The 16,939-nt window shown below is 48.7% G+C and overlaps 1 protein-coding gene across 6 annotated transcripts in view; it reads right to left on the bottom strand.

The window, feature by feature from the left end:
• The window catches only part of LOC147729852 (TATA-binding protein-associated factor 2N-like), a 601,338-nt gene that overhangs the window by 47,134 nt on the left and 537,265 nt on the right, over positions 1 to 16,939 (bottom strand). For all 6 annotated transcript variants that reach the window (XM_086954762.1, XM_086954760.1, XM_086954759.1 and 3 more), the window contains one exon: positions 3,624 to 3,723. In XM_086954762.1, the coding sequence (XP_086810888.1) occupies positions 3,624 to 3,723 (100 nt within the window). The remainder of the gene's footprint in view (positions 1 to 3,623; positions 3,724 to 16,939) is intronic.

The following is a 16,939-nucleotide window of genomic DNA, read 5'->3' on the forward strand; positions in this document are numbered from 1 at the left end:
TCGGGGTCTGATGGATGTCTGCCTGCGTAATTACACAGTGGGGAATGGCCAGACGCTCCGGGGTAACAGCAGATGCTATATGGCCCAAGGAGGATTTTTTTGAATTTGCAATGTCCTGGGACAACCTTCTAGCAGCTGCCAAATCCAAGGAGACACAAGTCTGTAATTTGGAAATTTCTTTGTATATGGCTAGATTAGTGCGAGTAATAAAATCATCCATGGGGCCGTTTGTTGGTGGCCCACCCTTGACGGACCTACTCCGGGTTGTCTGGGAGCACATGACTTGACGAGATGGACACACCGCCTAGACCGGCACTAGATTAAGGAGAATACAATAACAACCCAAATAATCCAGGAAGCCAAGCAAAGGGCGAAAGAGGGTGGCCCAGTCCAGTCCTCTCAGTCCTCGAACGGCCTCAAACGGCCCGCTCTTAGCCCGGTCTTCGCCCCGAGCTGCGTCCCGCGCTGCGGGAGTTAGAGGCTGTAATGTAGGGGGCGTGTTGGGCGGGGGGCGGGCCAGCAGGGAGAGCGGACCGGATGCTGGTTTACCTGGTCTCGCAGGGACTCCTGGTTGCTGGAGTCCCCGCACGCTCGCAGCCCCGCCGAGCCTCTCGCCCTGGCGGCCTTACTGTTCCTCCTCCTTAAGGTAAGATGCCCCACACACTCCTGTGCGAAGCAGCACCCGCGGAGCGGGTGCGGCGAGAAGTTGATCGATTCGCCTTGTGCAGCAACGCCTGGTCAGTTATGCCTCCGTGGGTTGGAAAGTCAGGAGTCAGGGGCTAAATTAACTCTAGAGGGTCCCGGGGGAGTACCACACATTTTATCTAGTGCTGCTTTCAGCTCAGAAAGCTGTTGTGGTGTCAGTAATGGGAAGCCAAGGCGCATCAGGAGCAGTATGTGAAGTGGGGAGAAAATATCTCCTCAGCCTACAGGCACTTATAGCGTCACACAACTCTGAATGGTGGAAGCAGCAGAACGAAGGAGAGCAACGTTTGGACTTCTTTGGTTTTGGAACTTTAATTTAACTGAGCTTTATGACGTCAATGACTGTTGTCAAAATTGGTTTCGGGAGAACGCCTGCACCATCGACTATGATAGAGACTGTTTTTTTTTTCTTCCGCCGGAATTCTGGGATGGCAAGTTTAGTTTGGAGGTCGAAGATGGCCTTTTGGTTCATCTTCGTGAAACAGTCATACAACACAGGCATCGTGTTTGGAGCCGAAACATCAGACAGACCTCATGGGTGTCTGTCACCAACATCTGGTGGTTATACTCCTAGCACGTTTTGAACCCTGTGGTTTTTAGATGGGACATGTCCCTAGCATACTGGAAAAAATTGAGAGAATATAAATTCTGTCTTGCTGTAGCTGATGGGATTTGATGGAGCTCCGGATCCCTGTCGAAAGGTGCAGAAAGAAAGGAACTGACATCAGCATGCATAGATTGCGTAGATATAGGGGACTGATGTCACATGTTGGGGGTGAGGGGAGAACCGGCCTGATGCAGAAACACAAGCTGTATATGAAATACCTTAGGAATTGCTATCAAAATTTTCAAGATTCATTCTGGCCCCTGGAGGAAAATCACAAGGTGGGAATCTGCAGTTAGAATTACCAGGACCTACTGCAGAGGTCAGTCAGATCGTACAGGAGGTTGCCATACAAATCTAACCTTCTCACCAGACTTCGGGTGAGAATCCAACATTTGAATGTAACATTGTTGAAAATTGGGAGCTTAACTGCAGGAGTCAGACAGTATAGCCATTTAAATATACCAGCTGCTTACATGGAAATTTTAAAGAAAGCAAACCACCAAATCAACAAGAACATGCTACACAATGAAATGGAATAGGTACAGCAGATGGAACCAAAATAACAGACATGATTCAATTTCATGTCAAAAGGATGTCTATCCTTTCATAACACTTGCCCTTAACACAGTCAACATTGTAATTTCCTTTAATAAGGTCCATCTTGCTGCAATTATGGCTTAAAAGAAGGCACCAAATTAATGTCCCTTTTCAAGGTTCCTGTAGTGAAAAAGGTCTAAAGAACTGGTTTCCTCCTCTAGAAAAACCATCACCACCTTGTGTACTCAATGTCAGAGCCAGCAGACCGATCCGTTACTGCTGTTAAAAAAAAAACGTCTTAGAAAATCCAATTATTTATTAATTATGGACACATTTGTCAAGGGTTAGCCACATCCAAACAGTTTATTTCTAGATTGACTGTAGCATGTTTTTTTTAATGCTGCACATTAGTGGAGAACTCTTTCTCGGGTAGACAGACAGTAGATTCAACTGAGGAAAAGCAGCCACAACAGTTTGACTCAGAAATGTTGCAATAGCAGTTGTGTGCAAAGCTGCCACTGGAGGTCAGCGCATACATTCAATAGACACTACTGCCTAGATTCAGACAAAGAAAGTGACAGTAAAGTCAGTCAGACTACTGTGAAGAGTCTGTCTTGATAGTAATGAACTAATAATGATCTTAGTTTCCTGCTTCATGTGGCCAAGGGAAGCATTTGGAAAATTGCTCCAAGCTTGCTACTCCAAAATGTAGGACTATTGATGAGGATCCTACAATGAGGGAAAATGGTTACTTACTTATAGTTATGACTTTGCATTGTAGGAATCTTCACTGAAGTCATAACATTTCCACACACTTCCCTGTTTAAGTTATTTTGGACTTCCAAAGCTTGTTATCACAGAGTCAATCATCTTATCTCTATTTTCTGACTGTAAAAAAAAGACTGATTCTGAGAAGCAACGACCAGTACAGGGGATCATGGATAGGAGAAGCTCCTGAAGACTTGCAGACAGACAGTTTTCACGACTATCAATATTTTCCCTCTATGTTACACCATTAGTAATATTTCAGATGATCCAATGCAGTTTGGAAATAGCCTCTTCAAACTATACATTAGTCTGCAGTTTGGACAAATTTCCCTTAGATAGGCCTCTGAAGGGTGTTGCTCCTCATATGGCCAATAGCACCCTGTGAACATTATTTAATGGACATGTATTCGATATGAAGTGTTCTGGGGACAACACGTGCAGTGTGGAATTATTCTAATGTTTATAACAATCAATGAAGGTCCTATGGTCTTCAGAAGAGGTATAGTTTTCTTCCTGGACCTACGGCCCAGATACTAGGATAGAGGGGCTGCTTCTTAAGAAAAAGAAAATAAATGGTCTTTAGGGACAACAAGGTCTAAAAATGTTCCTATATGTACTACAGTAGGTTAAAGCTTCAGTTTCATCAAAAGTGGCAGTAAATCAAGTTCTGAAGTTAAAAGAACAGATTTCTATGACAATTCCCTTGTTACTTGATGTGTGGTACAAAATTTGAGCTATGAAGTCTATAGAGGAAATTGAGTTCACCTCTATTCACCTTGGGATCCTCCTATCAGCTAAAAAAAAAGAAGGGTAAAACGTACATGCTAGCATGGTAAATAGAAAAAAAAATTGGCTAATTTAACATCACAACCAAAGGAACCCCAGCCTAACAATAGAGAACAGTTGACATATGTAAATAAGGGAAAGATTCAATGCTGGAAGACAAGGAACAACTTATGACAGATCAGTTTATAAATGCAAAAGAATGACTAACCATCACACTCACCTTCCACCCATTTTACCTCCATATCCACCTCCTCGATCGCCACCTCTGCCACCACGACCCCTGAAGCCTCTATCTCCTCCATATCCTCCCCTCCCACGATCTGTAATACAAAAAGACAAAACAATTAAAAACGTTAAAAAAATAATAATAACAAAACCAAAAGGAGACTAATAATTAAAGCCGCAGGCGAGCTGTTCAGTAAAACAAAAAAAACATCCATCCATAGTCACATCATTAAACAAAAGATATACAGTTTTCAAAAGTATATTTGGTCAACAAGACTTTTGTAATCATTCATCAATGGTAACTCGGTCACTAAGAAAAACAACAACTTTCAGAGGAGGGTCAAAGGGACTATGTTTAAAGACCATCCAAGTTAAGGCCCTCCCCTTCGGCTTTGGACTACGCCGAGAGGTACCGACGGATAGAACGGGGCCTCATTCTCCGAGCCGTTGCCGGGTGAGGTGAGGCTATCTTCCCACATATAGCTGGGAATAGCATCCTCCAAATTAACGCCAATCAAGAGGATACGGTAGGATGGTCCATTTGACCATATCCACTTCTTACAGACAAGTTCTTGTCTGATTCATTTCATTTATTTACGTTGAGTTTCATCACTTTCAATAGTGTATTTTTGCAGTAGCATATTTGTTAGCTTGGCCCTGAAGAATGCCGGTGAACCTCCACCTACACCTAACGGCAGAAACATGTTGGCCTTATTGATTACCAAGCAAAGTTTACAGTGATTATTTCACACTGTTTCTACACTGTTTTTTAACCTGACGTCCAGGTGAATATCATTAAACTTTTTCATTTGCCTCGACCGTCACTTTAAACACCACTTACTTTTCATTCTTTCACTGCACTGCATTACATCAGCACCGCCAGTGGCGAGGACACTTCTATCCTCTGAACTTTGGCCTAGTGACACAACGCCGATACATCAGGGCGTGGGCACACAGACCTAGTTCAAGACGTCCTACATGACGAGGCTCCGCCATATGGGTGGGCTGATAGGACTTATATCAGTACCTTAAGTGTCTCTCCATCACGTGGTAGCTGATGCACTGCACTTTCAGTGTGTTACTTTTGGTGATGACCTAGATTACTCAGCTTATTTCAGACCTTCAAGTTTTTTTGTTGTTTACATAAACTCGGTCACTACACCAATTACATGCTATCTAGAACTGGATCTTTCAAAGATTCATTCATGTGCTTGATTCATTCCCAATCATTAAGGTGGGAGTCTCACAGCAAGTTTAAAACAAAAGTGTAAGGAAATGCCTCTTTTTGTATGGTCATCCTCAAGTTTTTCAACTCATGTTGCTGGTTTTTTCGACTTCGTGAGTGCACCGAGGCCTGCTAAACACACATCATTGCCAGTGCCCTGATCTTAAAGTGTATGTTGAATTGGCTATACCCAATTGGAAATGGCTAACTTACCTGCAACTCCCTAGTAAATGGTACGCTGGTACTAGGGGCAGGTAAGTTAGAGGGCCGCTCATGGGCTTGCAGCACTAATTGTGCCACCCTGGAAGTTCCTCACATAAAACAAGTCCCAGTCGGTCACTAAAGACTGGTAGAGCAGTCGTGCATTGCTACCCTACCTTTGCCATTGAAAGCAATGGCAAAGCTACTACTTGCCCTGGACATGTGTGTTAAGTTATCCCTTTGGCAGGCCTACCGAGCCTTAGCCCCTTCGATGCTTGTGATGGAACCATTCCGTCATCAGTCACGGTTGAGCTGTGCTGATGACGGAATGGTTCCGTCACGACCACACCCAGTTATGGAATGTCCAGCACCGGGGGGAAATCGGGGCAGCAAGCAAGGTGTTAAAGGCAGGGTGCAACATATGACACAGGCAGGATATATACTTTACATGTTCTAACAGTAAAATACACAAAACAACCGTTTTTACTGTAGAAAGACTTGGTTGCCCAATTGGTGAGTACAATGGTACACACTTGACCTCTCAGCTGTGTTACTAATGAATGGTGTAAAAAACGTGTTACATTAAGCCTCACTTGTACTGCAAGTCGAAATTAATGTATCTTGTACCAGTGTGCAGCTCTAGCAAAGCTGTCACCTTGTTGCCTTTAAAACTCCTGTGACTCCCTGGGCACACATCAAGCCTGCCCCATGAGACAGCTTCTGCACTCCTGGAGAGAAGAGTTATTGACTCTCAGGAGGCAGAACAATGAGGGACTGCAGGCCAGCAAGGTGTCACCTCCCTCCTGCAGGAAGCCAATTGGGTGTTAGCCCCAAAAGTCAGAATTCAAAGGTGCAGCCGCCTTTGAAGGGCAAATGTGTAGCACCAGGGGGGATAGGTGCCCTATTGTTGAGGTAGATAGGCTGACAAGGTAGGCAAAGAGGAGAAACCAGTTGCCAAACAGGTTTCCCCAGGGGCACGTAGCCACACCCCCGGGAGGGGGAGCTAGTGAGGTCATTACACCAGGAGTCTTGGCATCTTGGGAGGGGGCAGAATGGTGCATCCTGGGATAGCAAAATGCCACCCTTCGCAGACATTGATCACCAGATGGGAGGGCACCTGAAAGCCTATTCGCTACCAACTGCATCCTACCTTGAGGGCACTTTCTGAGCATAAAGAGGGCACCCCTGGTACCCAGACTTCAGATCTCGACCGACTCGAAAAAAGGACCAAAGAAAAGCGGCCCTGCTGTTCTGAGGAAATAGCGAAGAGGCTGCACCGTCAAGGACTACACCTACTGCACCTGGTGGCGAGCAAAGAGAGGGACTGTCTGCCATGTCTTACTCAATGAGAAGCCATCCCAGAGCCTGGTCAAGCCAACAGAACTTCAAGTGCCAGCTGACTGGCCTCCTGTTTTCCAAACAGGGGCACAACAGCTGAAGAAGCCTGCTGGGGCATGATAGTAGAACAAAATCTTAAAGCTGATACCACCACCGCTGTACAGCACTGAGCGCCTAGACCCGGCATAGAGAGTTGCACTCAGGTTCGCTGATCCCAGGATTTCTATGGGAGAGTTGCTAGGACCCTCAGTAGGAAAGTTATCACTCCAGAATGGGTTGGCCTGTGACTGAGACAAATAGCGACTGGTTGTCCATTGGTGGCTGGACTTCGGCCACACCAGAGATGGCTTCGTATGACATCGACCCTGCAGCCAGGATCCCTTACCACCTTTGTGGATCAAGGAATCCCTTCAGGAAGGCCCCGATCAAGTCACATCCACAGCATCCTTAGAGCATCTTCAGTATCCTTCATCCCTTGTATCAGGACCACGCCATAGGAATCCAATGCTACGCAGATATAGTGCCTAGAACTGTTGAAGGCCTGCTTCTCCTGTGAAGGTAACTGCTGTTGACTTTGCTGGTCTCCCCGACTGGCTCTCTGCTGGACTTGGTCACCCCAAGAACTTCTAACTGACTGCATCGACACTTAGCAAAGTTTACCTTTAAAATATTTCTAAGTGTCTAATTCATTAGCTTTCCCAAGGCTTATTCACGGTTGAGTGAAATTGCTTTGATTATTGCCTGTAAAATCTATAACTCTGGAGCCCTCCGGTGGATTTTTTTCATTCTACTTTCTAAATTCTATAAAATACAGTCTATTTTTATAAATTGGTGTCAGATTTCTTGAGTGTCATGTAGATTTTTCCTTCAATTGTTTTGGTGCTGTTCAACAAGTTACTTAACTTCGGTAACAATATAGCTGTAAGAGACAGATTACTTATGGATTCCTCACATCAGAATTACCCCCAGGAGTCAGACTGGACCCAGAGAACGTTTTTCCTCAGCGGTACCTCTGCGCGTCGATAGGTGGCGGCGGTCAACTCAGCGTTCGTCGTTGGCATCGTGGTCGCCGGAATGACGTTGCGGTATCTACTGAGACGCCGCCCTAGCTGCTGATGTCAGTTCTTTACACGACATTCCACACCAGAAGCGTAGAGCCATGCAAGACACTGACCACTCGTGCACGAAAACTAGGAGGATGGGTGGGGCGGTGAGGAATCCATAACTAATCTGTGTCTCTTACGTAAATCGTTACCGAAGGTAAGTAACTTGTTCATCTGAAAGAGACTATTAGTTATAGATTCCTTACCTTAGAATAGATACCCCAGCAATACCAATCCTGGAGGTTGGTCTGCAAACTAAGTTCACACCACAAAGTCCTGGAGAACTGAACGGCCAAAGAAGCCGTCTGTCCAGACTTGGCTGTCGAAGCAGTAGTGTTTCGTGAACATGTGCAGGGATGCCCACGTGGCTGCTTGGCCGATGTCACTGAGGGGGACTCTACGTCCCAAAGCAGTAGTTGCTACCATTGCCCTGATGGAAGGGGCACGCAACCCCGCAGGAGGTTCACTTTTTGCTAAGGCATAGCAGATCTTGATGCAAAGAACGACCGATCGGGATATGGTTCGTTTCTGCAAGGCCCGACCTTTCTTGGAACCAACATACCCAACATAGAGCTGGTCATCCACCGGGAATTGTTTTGTGCTATCCAGATAGAACGAAAGTGCACGTTTTGGATCAAGACAGGGGAGCCTCTCTTCCTCTTTAGAAGGATGCAGAGGTGGAAAGAAGGTGGGTAAAGTGATTGCCTGGTCTAAATGGAAAGAGGCAACCACTTTGGGAAGGAAAGAGGGCCTAGTGCGTAGGACAACTTTATCCGGATGAACAGCCAGGAAAGGAGGTTTTGAAGAAAGGGCGTTATTTATTATTAGGGAGTTTTATAAAGCGCCTGGTTTACGCCCAAAGGCGTGTCCCCGCGCTATGGTAAGTAGGATAACAGTCTAAACAGCCATCACAGTAGCCTAGCGTCTGAAGAGATAAGTCTTAAGTTTCCGCCTAAACAAGGATTCTGAAGGCTCCAGACGTAATTCTGGCGGCAGGTCATTCCACCTCTTCGCGGCCAGGTATTTAAATGATCTGCCCCCCATGCGTGCTTTCTTAATTTGAGGAATTGTCAGAAGTCCTGTACTAGAGGAGCGCAAGCTCCTTGTAGGCTCGTACCAGGTAACCAGATTCTGTAACGGGGCAGGGGCTTTGCCTCTCAGAATGCGATGGCATGTGGCAAGAGCCTTGAATTCTACCCTGCTCCTGACCGGCGCTCACTCACCCTGCAAGCAGAGGTAATGGCAACCGGAAAGGCAGTTTGAAGGGTCAAGAGTCTGAAAGAACAGTTATGGAGTGTCTCGAAAGGAGCACACATAAAATAAGTAAGAACCAGGTTCAAGCCCACCGGGGCATCACAAAAGGAGTTGGAGGAAACAAGTGAGTAATGCCCTTAAGGAAGCAATTTACAATAGGAGACTCTAGGTCAGGCAGCCGAAGGAAGGGCAAAATGGCCGAAAGATAGCCTTTTAGAGTGCCCAGAGCAGAGCCCTGCTCGGCCAAAGAAAGAATGAAGGGGAGAACATCTGAAAGGGGGGCAGAAACAGGATCCACAGCCTGTGCTGCGCACCATGCCACAAACTTGTTCCATCCACAAGCGTAGACCGTTTAAGTGGAGGGACGCCTGGCTGCTAAGATAACGTTACAGGCTTCTGGAAGAAGGTCGAAAGCTGTCAACTGTCAGAGCTCAATCTCCATGCAAGAAGGTGGAGGCAGCACAGGTTCGGGCAGAGGACCATCCCCTGCTGCTGCAACAGAAGATCCTACCGAAGAGGCAGTCTGTTTGGAAGATCAATGGCCATGTGTAAGAGTCCGGGATACCAGACTCTTTGTTCCCGATCTGGTGCCACAGAATGACTTGGGCCCGGTTGCGCTTGATCTTCTTCAGCACTCTGGGCAGAAGTGGTATAGGCGTAAAGGCGTATAGAAGACCGGAACTCCACTCGCGACGATAAGCGTGGCCTAGCGAGTGCTGCCTTGGAAATTCCAACGCGCAGAACTGCTGACATTGCACGTCCTCTTCGGTGGAAAATAGATCTTACCAAGACTCCCCACTGCTGAAAGAGACCTCGCACCACCTCCTAGTGAAGACGCCATTTGTGATCCATCATGCACCTGTGGCTGAGTTCGTCGGCCCTGGCGTTCAGAGAACCTGCCAGGTGTTGAACCACCAGGGATATGCCCTGATGTTCCAGCAAAGTCCAAAGACGGAGAGCCTCTTTACATAGGTTCTACGACCCCACCTGCCCGGTTTGTTGCAGTACCACATGGTGGTGGTGTTGTCAGTGAACACCTGCACCACTCTTCTCCGAACATAGGGAAGGAATGCCTTCAGTGCAAGACGAATCGCCCGAAGCTTCAGAAGTTGATATGGCGCCCAGACTCCGCCGGAGACAAGAGGCCTCTGAACTCTGCCTCTCCTAAGTGACCGCCCCACCCCAGCACTGATGCATCTGTCACCACTGTGAATTCTGGTTGGGGAAGAGAGCGGGATCTGGAGTCGACCCAATCCCGGTTCGTTAGCCACCACTGCAATTGGCATGCAGTGCCCTCCGAGATCTGGATGCAATCAGAAAGATTTCTCTGATGCTGTGCCCACTGGACCTTCAGTTCCCTCTGCAGAGCCCGCAAATGCCATCTGGCATAGTCCACCAGCAGGATGCAGGAGGCCATGAGGGTGAGTGGCCTCAGGGTCATTCTGACCGAAACACAGAATAGAGGCTGAAAGATCGGAATCATAGCCCGAATATCCCGGACTCGCTGACGGGAGGATAAGCTCGAAGCCTCACTGTGTCCACAACTGCTCCGATGAAAAGAAGCTTCTGAGAGGTAATCCGGTATGACTTCGGCACATTGATGGTGAACCACAGCGAAGGCAGGAGGTCGACCGCAGTCTGTAGGTGGGCGACGACAGCCTAGGGAGTACCCGCCTTCAACAGCCTGTCGTCAAGATAAGGGAAGACTGGAACCCCTGACCAGCGCAGATGAGCTGCAACCACTGCCATCACTTTCGTAAACACCCGAGGGGCGCTGGTAAGGCCAAAGGAGAGCAGGCAAACTGAAAATGCTCGTGGCCTACCGTGAACCGCAGGTAACGCCGATGGGCCGGCAGGACGGGGATGTGAAAATAAGCATCCTGCAAGTCCAACGCTACCATCCAGTCTACAGGGTCGGGAGCAGACAGGACCTGAACCAGTGTCAACATCTTGAACTTCTCTTTCCGGAGGAAGTGGTGGATGTCCCTGAGATCTAAGATAGGACACAGGCCCTTGTCCTTCTTGGCACCACAAAGTAGTGGGAATAACAACAACAACGACTTCTGGGGCAGGAAGGCGCTCAATTCCTCCCTTGGCCAAGGGAGCCGTAACTCCCTGTTGGAGAAGGGCAGGTGATCCTCCGACATGCTATGGAATTGAGGTGGAATGGATAGAGGGGTAGTCTCGAAGGAGTAGCCCCTTCGGACCCACCCACCAGTCAGACGTGATGTTGAGCCATTAGGGGAGGTGACTGGGAATCCTGCCGCCCACTTGCGATTGATGGGCCTGAAAGGCCAGACTAGGAGGGTTTGGAGGATGCCGCAGAGTGGGCTCTGGTGGACTGGCCCGCTTGCTGGCTCCCAACCCCAAGGCGGTGGGATCCACGTCCCCAGTCACACAGAGGCTGGAAAGCTTGCGCAGGCCTGTGGCTCTGGGCGGAACGTGGTGGGGCACCCCTTCCGTAGCCACGAAAGGAACAAAATGCAGACTGCGCTGGGCGGGAGGTGAAAGCGAGGCCTAAGGATCTGGCCGTAGCCCTAAAATCCTTAAAGCGCTTGAGCGCGTTGTCTGCCAACAGGCGACTGCCATCAAAGGGCATGTTCAAAAGCGTTGCCTGGACCTCCCCCGAAAAGCCAGTTGACCTCAACCAGGCGCAGTGTCTTAGTGCTACACACGTGGAAATTGTCCTGCCCAGGGAGTCAGTGGTGTCCAGCCCACATCGGATGGTGAACTTCACTGCGTCGCTCCCTTTGGCAATAGCATGGGAGAGTACGGCACGTGCCTCCTCCGGGCTACGTGGCAGCACCTGGGCAACCGTGTCCCACACAGAATGGGAGTAACGGCCCAATAGACATGCGGTGTTCACCGAAGGCAGTCCCAAGCTGGAGGAAGAAAACAACTTCTTCCCAAGGTGGTCCAGTTAGTTGGATTCCCTATCAGGTGGTGCATTAGGGAATGCGCCTTTGGATGTTGAAGCTTGGACTACCAAGCTCTCAGGGTTAGGATGGGAAGAGAGTAAAATGGGATCGCCTGGAGCCGGGAGGTGGCGTTGGGCAATCATACTGACCACAGGAGCCCCTGTGTTCGGCTTGTATCAAGTGCCCAAAAGGATATCTGTAAGGCCGTCATTGAAAGGCAGCAAGTGCTCTGAAGAGGCCGCGGCCGGCTGAAGCACCTCTGTGAGGAGGTTAGTTCTGACCGCCACCGTAGGAAGCTCTAGGTTTAAGGCCTCGGCTGCCCTACGCAACACCACTGCCTAAGATGCACCCTCCTCCATAGCCACGGCAGAAGGAGATAGCATGCTAATGTTTGGGGAGGTATCCAGACCACTGGCCTCACACAACTCCTCTCTCCAGTCCGGTTCCTCCAACTGGTCGGCAAGAGGGTCCACAGACCCGTCCAGTCCTCCTCACTCTCTCCTATTAGCCACTCCAGGGGGGGTAGGAAACATCAGGAGAGAATAGGGGTACAAAAGTAGTGGTCGGCACCGATCCGGACGTCGGTCCGGCTACGTGTCCTCATCGAGGGGAAGGCCGGGGTCGACACAGGCTGGGGACACAACCGACGTCTGAGGCGGCGGTGGTGTCGTCACTGGATTCAGCACCGGAGGAGGTGTCACAAGGTCGACCGGCATCAATCAGGATCCAGGCCTGGATCCTTGGGTGCCCTGCAGCGCCGGTCCTGAAGCGGCCGACATCAAAGGCCTAGAGCACCCAACCGCGTCTGGAGGGCCCGAGGGCGCACCAGCGGAGTTGGGCTGCCCAAAGATGGAAATGCAAGGCTTTGTAAAAGCTTCAAAGCTGGGCAGGCGTCCCTCAGGCTCCCGGGAAGGTCTGAACCAACCCAACAGGCAGAGCCGGACGACTACCGCCGCTCCAGAGCAGGTGCCGCCGAGAAGAGGGGTCCCTGATCGGTGAAGTTTAAGGAGGCCGGCGGAGAGGGGAAGGACCGGCGATCACAGTGAAAACATCAAGATGGGCACTGTGAGCTGTTGAGGGAAGCGGGGAGCGCAACAGCCGTACAACAGGGACCTTAATTCGAGGGATTAGCGCTGGCCCCCCCCTACCCCCTAACCCTGCCAAGAAACTTAGCCAATGGTTTGTGAACTAGCGACAGAGAGGGTGCATGGCATGACATGGAACCTGGCAGTGTGGCACACAGCATGCAAAGGGGCCTACACAAGTATAGTGGCCATACCCAAAAAACAGTGGTATGCAGTGAATTTTCAGAGCCTACAGGGACACGAGAGACAACAAAGCAACAATGTAGTTACCCCACACAGTGATTGCTCCTGAAATACTGCCTGTACCTGCCTAAAATGACGGCCGCACCAAACCCTCCTACTTCTCTCCTGACCTTATCTCCCTCCTCCCCCTACCCCCTACCCCTACCCATCTCCGCTCTACTCTTCTCCACTTTCCTGCTACTGACCTTTGCCCTCACCTGTCCTGGCCCTTAGTCCCCACCCTGTTTATCTGTGAATTTTCCCTAGTCAATTGAGATCTAGCTATTTTGTCTGATGCCCGATGGAGCTATCTGGTTTAGCTATAGGGGAGACAGGCCGGGGGATTCCCTCCTTGGACGTCACCTACCCAGTCGGTCTTTAGACAGACTTCCTTTCGTCTCTCCTGTCGTCTCTTCCTGCATCCTCCCTCTATTTATGTCTCTCCTTCTCTCCTCTCTCAATGTATTGAGACTGAACTATTTTGTCTGATGCCCGATGGAGCTACCTGGTTTAGCTATAGGGGAGATGGACCGTGGATTCCCTCCTTGGCCGGCACCTACCCAGTCGGTCTTTAGACAGACTTCCTTTCGTCTCTCCTTGTTGTCTCTTCCCTTATCCTCCCTTTCTCACCTCCCCTGCCCCCTCCACTACTACTCTCTCTCCTCTCCTAATTGTATTTCCTATTTTTGATGCATTGTGTAATTGTTGATCTTTTTCTGTTACATTGTTGATTCTCATGTAAAGCGCTCTGATACCGTCGGGTCTAGCCAGTGCTATATAAAACTCTTTAAATAAATAAATAAAAATAAATACCTTCCGCTTCACGCATCGGCCGACGGACGGGGAGAACGCATAGAGGGACGATGCTTCTTCGCCTTCTTCTTGTGCTTCGACTTACCCTAAGACTTCGATGGCGACTGGTGTTGGTGGCTCCATGACCGGTCACGCGACCTCCTTCTCGTCTGGGACCTTGAACTGCGCGAAACGGACTACCGGGACTCAAGAAGCTTTCGGGACCGCTCCCGCAAATACTCCGGGTTCATGGCCCGGCAGTCGGAGCACGACTTGTGGTCGCGCTCCAGGTACCAAAGGCACACAAGGTGCGGGTCCGTGACCGACATCAATTGTCGACAGGAGTCGCAAGCCTTGAGGCCGGTCCGGCGTGACATCCTTCCGTGCACCAGGAGTTGATCGACTCAAAAAATGATGGCGACAGTAGTTGCAAAAAGAGACTCGAGGTACTGCTCTCTCAGGATCTACGCTGGCTGGCGCAGAAAAGGAAAGAACCGACATCAGTGCGTGAGGGCGGCATCTAAGTAGATACTGTGTCATCATTCTGGCGATCACAACGCCAACAACGAATGGGGAGGCGAACAACGCTGCCTATCGACACATACAGGTACTGCTGAGGAAAAATTTCTCTGGATCCTGTGTGACGCCTGGGGTAATTCTAAGGTGAGGAATACATAACTATTTGTCTCTTTCAGATTAAATGCTTAACATGCTGTGAGTTTTACAGATGAAACATACTGGAGCTAAAGAGGTTGGTAAATATATTACACAGTGAGATCAGACAACCACATTATATAATACACTCCATTTCCTCACAAGCAGTGTGAGTATAACCTACCTGAAAAGGCGCTTTATACCAGTGGGACTTTAGATGTGCATTCCCCTCATTGAAACAGACCCAAACTGCCATAAATGATATGAAAGTACCCCTCCAACAGGTTATCACACCTCAGGCTTTTACCACCTGTTGAGTGGAAAGGGAATCCCAGAGCTTTGCTCAATCTTAGGATAATTCTGTTTTTCTTCAGATTACTACCTTAATCCTGAAGAAACTTCCCTTGGGTGTTGTGTGGGTCAGTCCACTAGTACCAACTGACCTGGTTTAGTTCTGGAACCATGAAGAAACAACTAAGAGAGGTACCTTTTTAAGGTCTGTGAGACGTGTGGTAAAATAAGGTTCTACACTGATGGCCCTCATGAAATGTGTGTTTACAGCCAAATATTTGTACAAAATGTACTGAAAATACTCAACAACCGAGAGTGTAGGCTCCTCAGCATCACAGGTAGTGATGTAATGAGGTTATTAATAAAACGCTAACTGCCACTCCGAAAGGAGCATCCTGGAGCCGGTGAGCAGTGGTTCCCTGGGAGACTAGATGAGGGACAGGCATAGTTAGTCTGTGTAACTAAATATCCATGTTTTCAGCAATTTCCTGAATTTGGGTTTCATTTTCTTGCAGTCTCAGATGGGTTGGCAACTTGTTCCATGCCTTGGTTCCCAGAATGGCCACTGTTTTTTCTCTTTGGTTTTACATCTAAAGTAGGTGGTTTAAGGACGTTGGCTGATGAGGACCTGAGGGTTCTCGATGTGATATAGGAAGTAAATCTCTCTGAGAGGTACTTAGGTCCTAGTTTGAGCGAAGCTCTGAAAGTGATTACAAGGATTTAAAAAAGCATTCTCTTGTGGAGTGGGAGCCAATGAAGGCCTTTCAAACCTTCCGATGCCGAGGACCTACGAGGCAGCTTTAGCACTGAGAACACTACTGTGTGTTGGACCACTTGCAGTCTTTTCAAGGTTGATTTTTTTGCTCCTGCCAGGAGGGTGTTGCAATAAACCAAACGCAAGAGGATTAAGGCCACTACCACTGATTTCCTAGCGGAGAGGGGTATTAAATCAAATAATTTTTCCTGAGATTTACTGAGGCTGAAGCAGGTCCCTGCTACCCTGCTACTGCCATTACATGTGGAAGAAAGGATTGAGCAGTATCAAAATGTACTTCTACATTTTTGGCTACCTTCACCGTGTCAGGTGGGGGTGTTGTACCCTCTGGCCACCACTCATGTAGCCGGAATGGGACATCTTTTCCTACTGGCAAAATCTCTATTTTGTCAGTGTTGCATCTGAGGTGATTATCCTTCATCCACTGGATGACATCGGATAGGCAATGTTTAAAATTGAGTTTGGCGTTAGTGGAACTGTTGTCCAGCGAGAGAATCATTTTGGTATCATCAGCGTAAGATGTAACTTCAATCCCAAATGATGAGATCAAAAAGATGAGTGGGGTCATGTAAATGTTGAATAACAACGGGCTCAGTGAGGAGCGTTGTGGCACTCCTGTCGTGATGTGCCGTTCCACGGAAAGAAAAGTTCCCAGGGTCACTGCTGGTCTGCGATTGGTGAGGAAGGACTTTATTCATTCAAACACAGTGCCTGAGATGCTGCAGAACTTCAGCCTTTGTAGAAGGATAGTGTGTGAGATGGTATCGAAGGCGGCCGACAGATCGAGTAAGATCAGTAAGAATCAAAATATAGACCCCAGGATACAGCCTGTTTTAGGGATGAGTACCATAATTGCTCCTCCGGCGCAGGAAAAGAAGGCACATAAGAGCACAAAATCCTTTAAAGCACAAAAGAAAGGCTTCTTATGCAGACAAATTGACTTCTATCTCCTATAAGCAAACTGCTACGGTGCACAAAAAAGACTCTTAAAACTCTCAGAGCCTTCCCTGGAAGAGAGGTACTGGCTGGAGCCCACCCCGGCCCTTCGGAGGAACTTATCCCTGGCGCAGCAGCAACTGCACCATCATTTGACAGAGGAGGCGAAGGACATCTGGTTGGCATCCCAGTATCGGATATACCAGTGGGGGGATAAATCTATTAAAATGCTACATAGTCTATGTAAACTAAGGCAGAGCCCAGCCACGGTCTCCACCATCCGAGGTGCTGTTGGTGTCCTGCGTACAGTCTCCGCGGAGGTGGTGGAGGAATTCCGCACTTTATACCCGTAGGCAACAGGAGGTCGTTTTCCGGGTCCTAATGGGTTCCATATGGAGTTGCTTTGCTCCCATATTACCTCGCTGGGTATGCATTTATTGGGTATGATTCATGAAGCCCTTGAGCAGCAACTACTGCCTCGGGACTGGCATCAGGCCGAAATTGTCCTCTTTTTGAA

This window comes from Lissotriton vulgaris, chromosome 2_1 (genome assembly GCF_964263255.1).
Source record: "Lissotriton vulgaris chromosome 2_1, aLisVul1.2, whole genome shotgun sequence".
NCBI classification, from domain to species: domain Eukaryota; kingdom Metazoa; phylum Chordata; class Amphibia; order Caudata; family Salamandridae; genus Lissotriton; species Lissotriton vulgaris.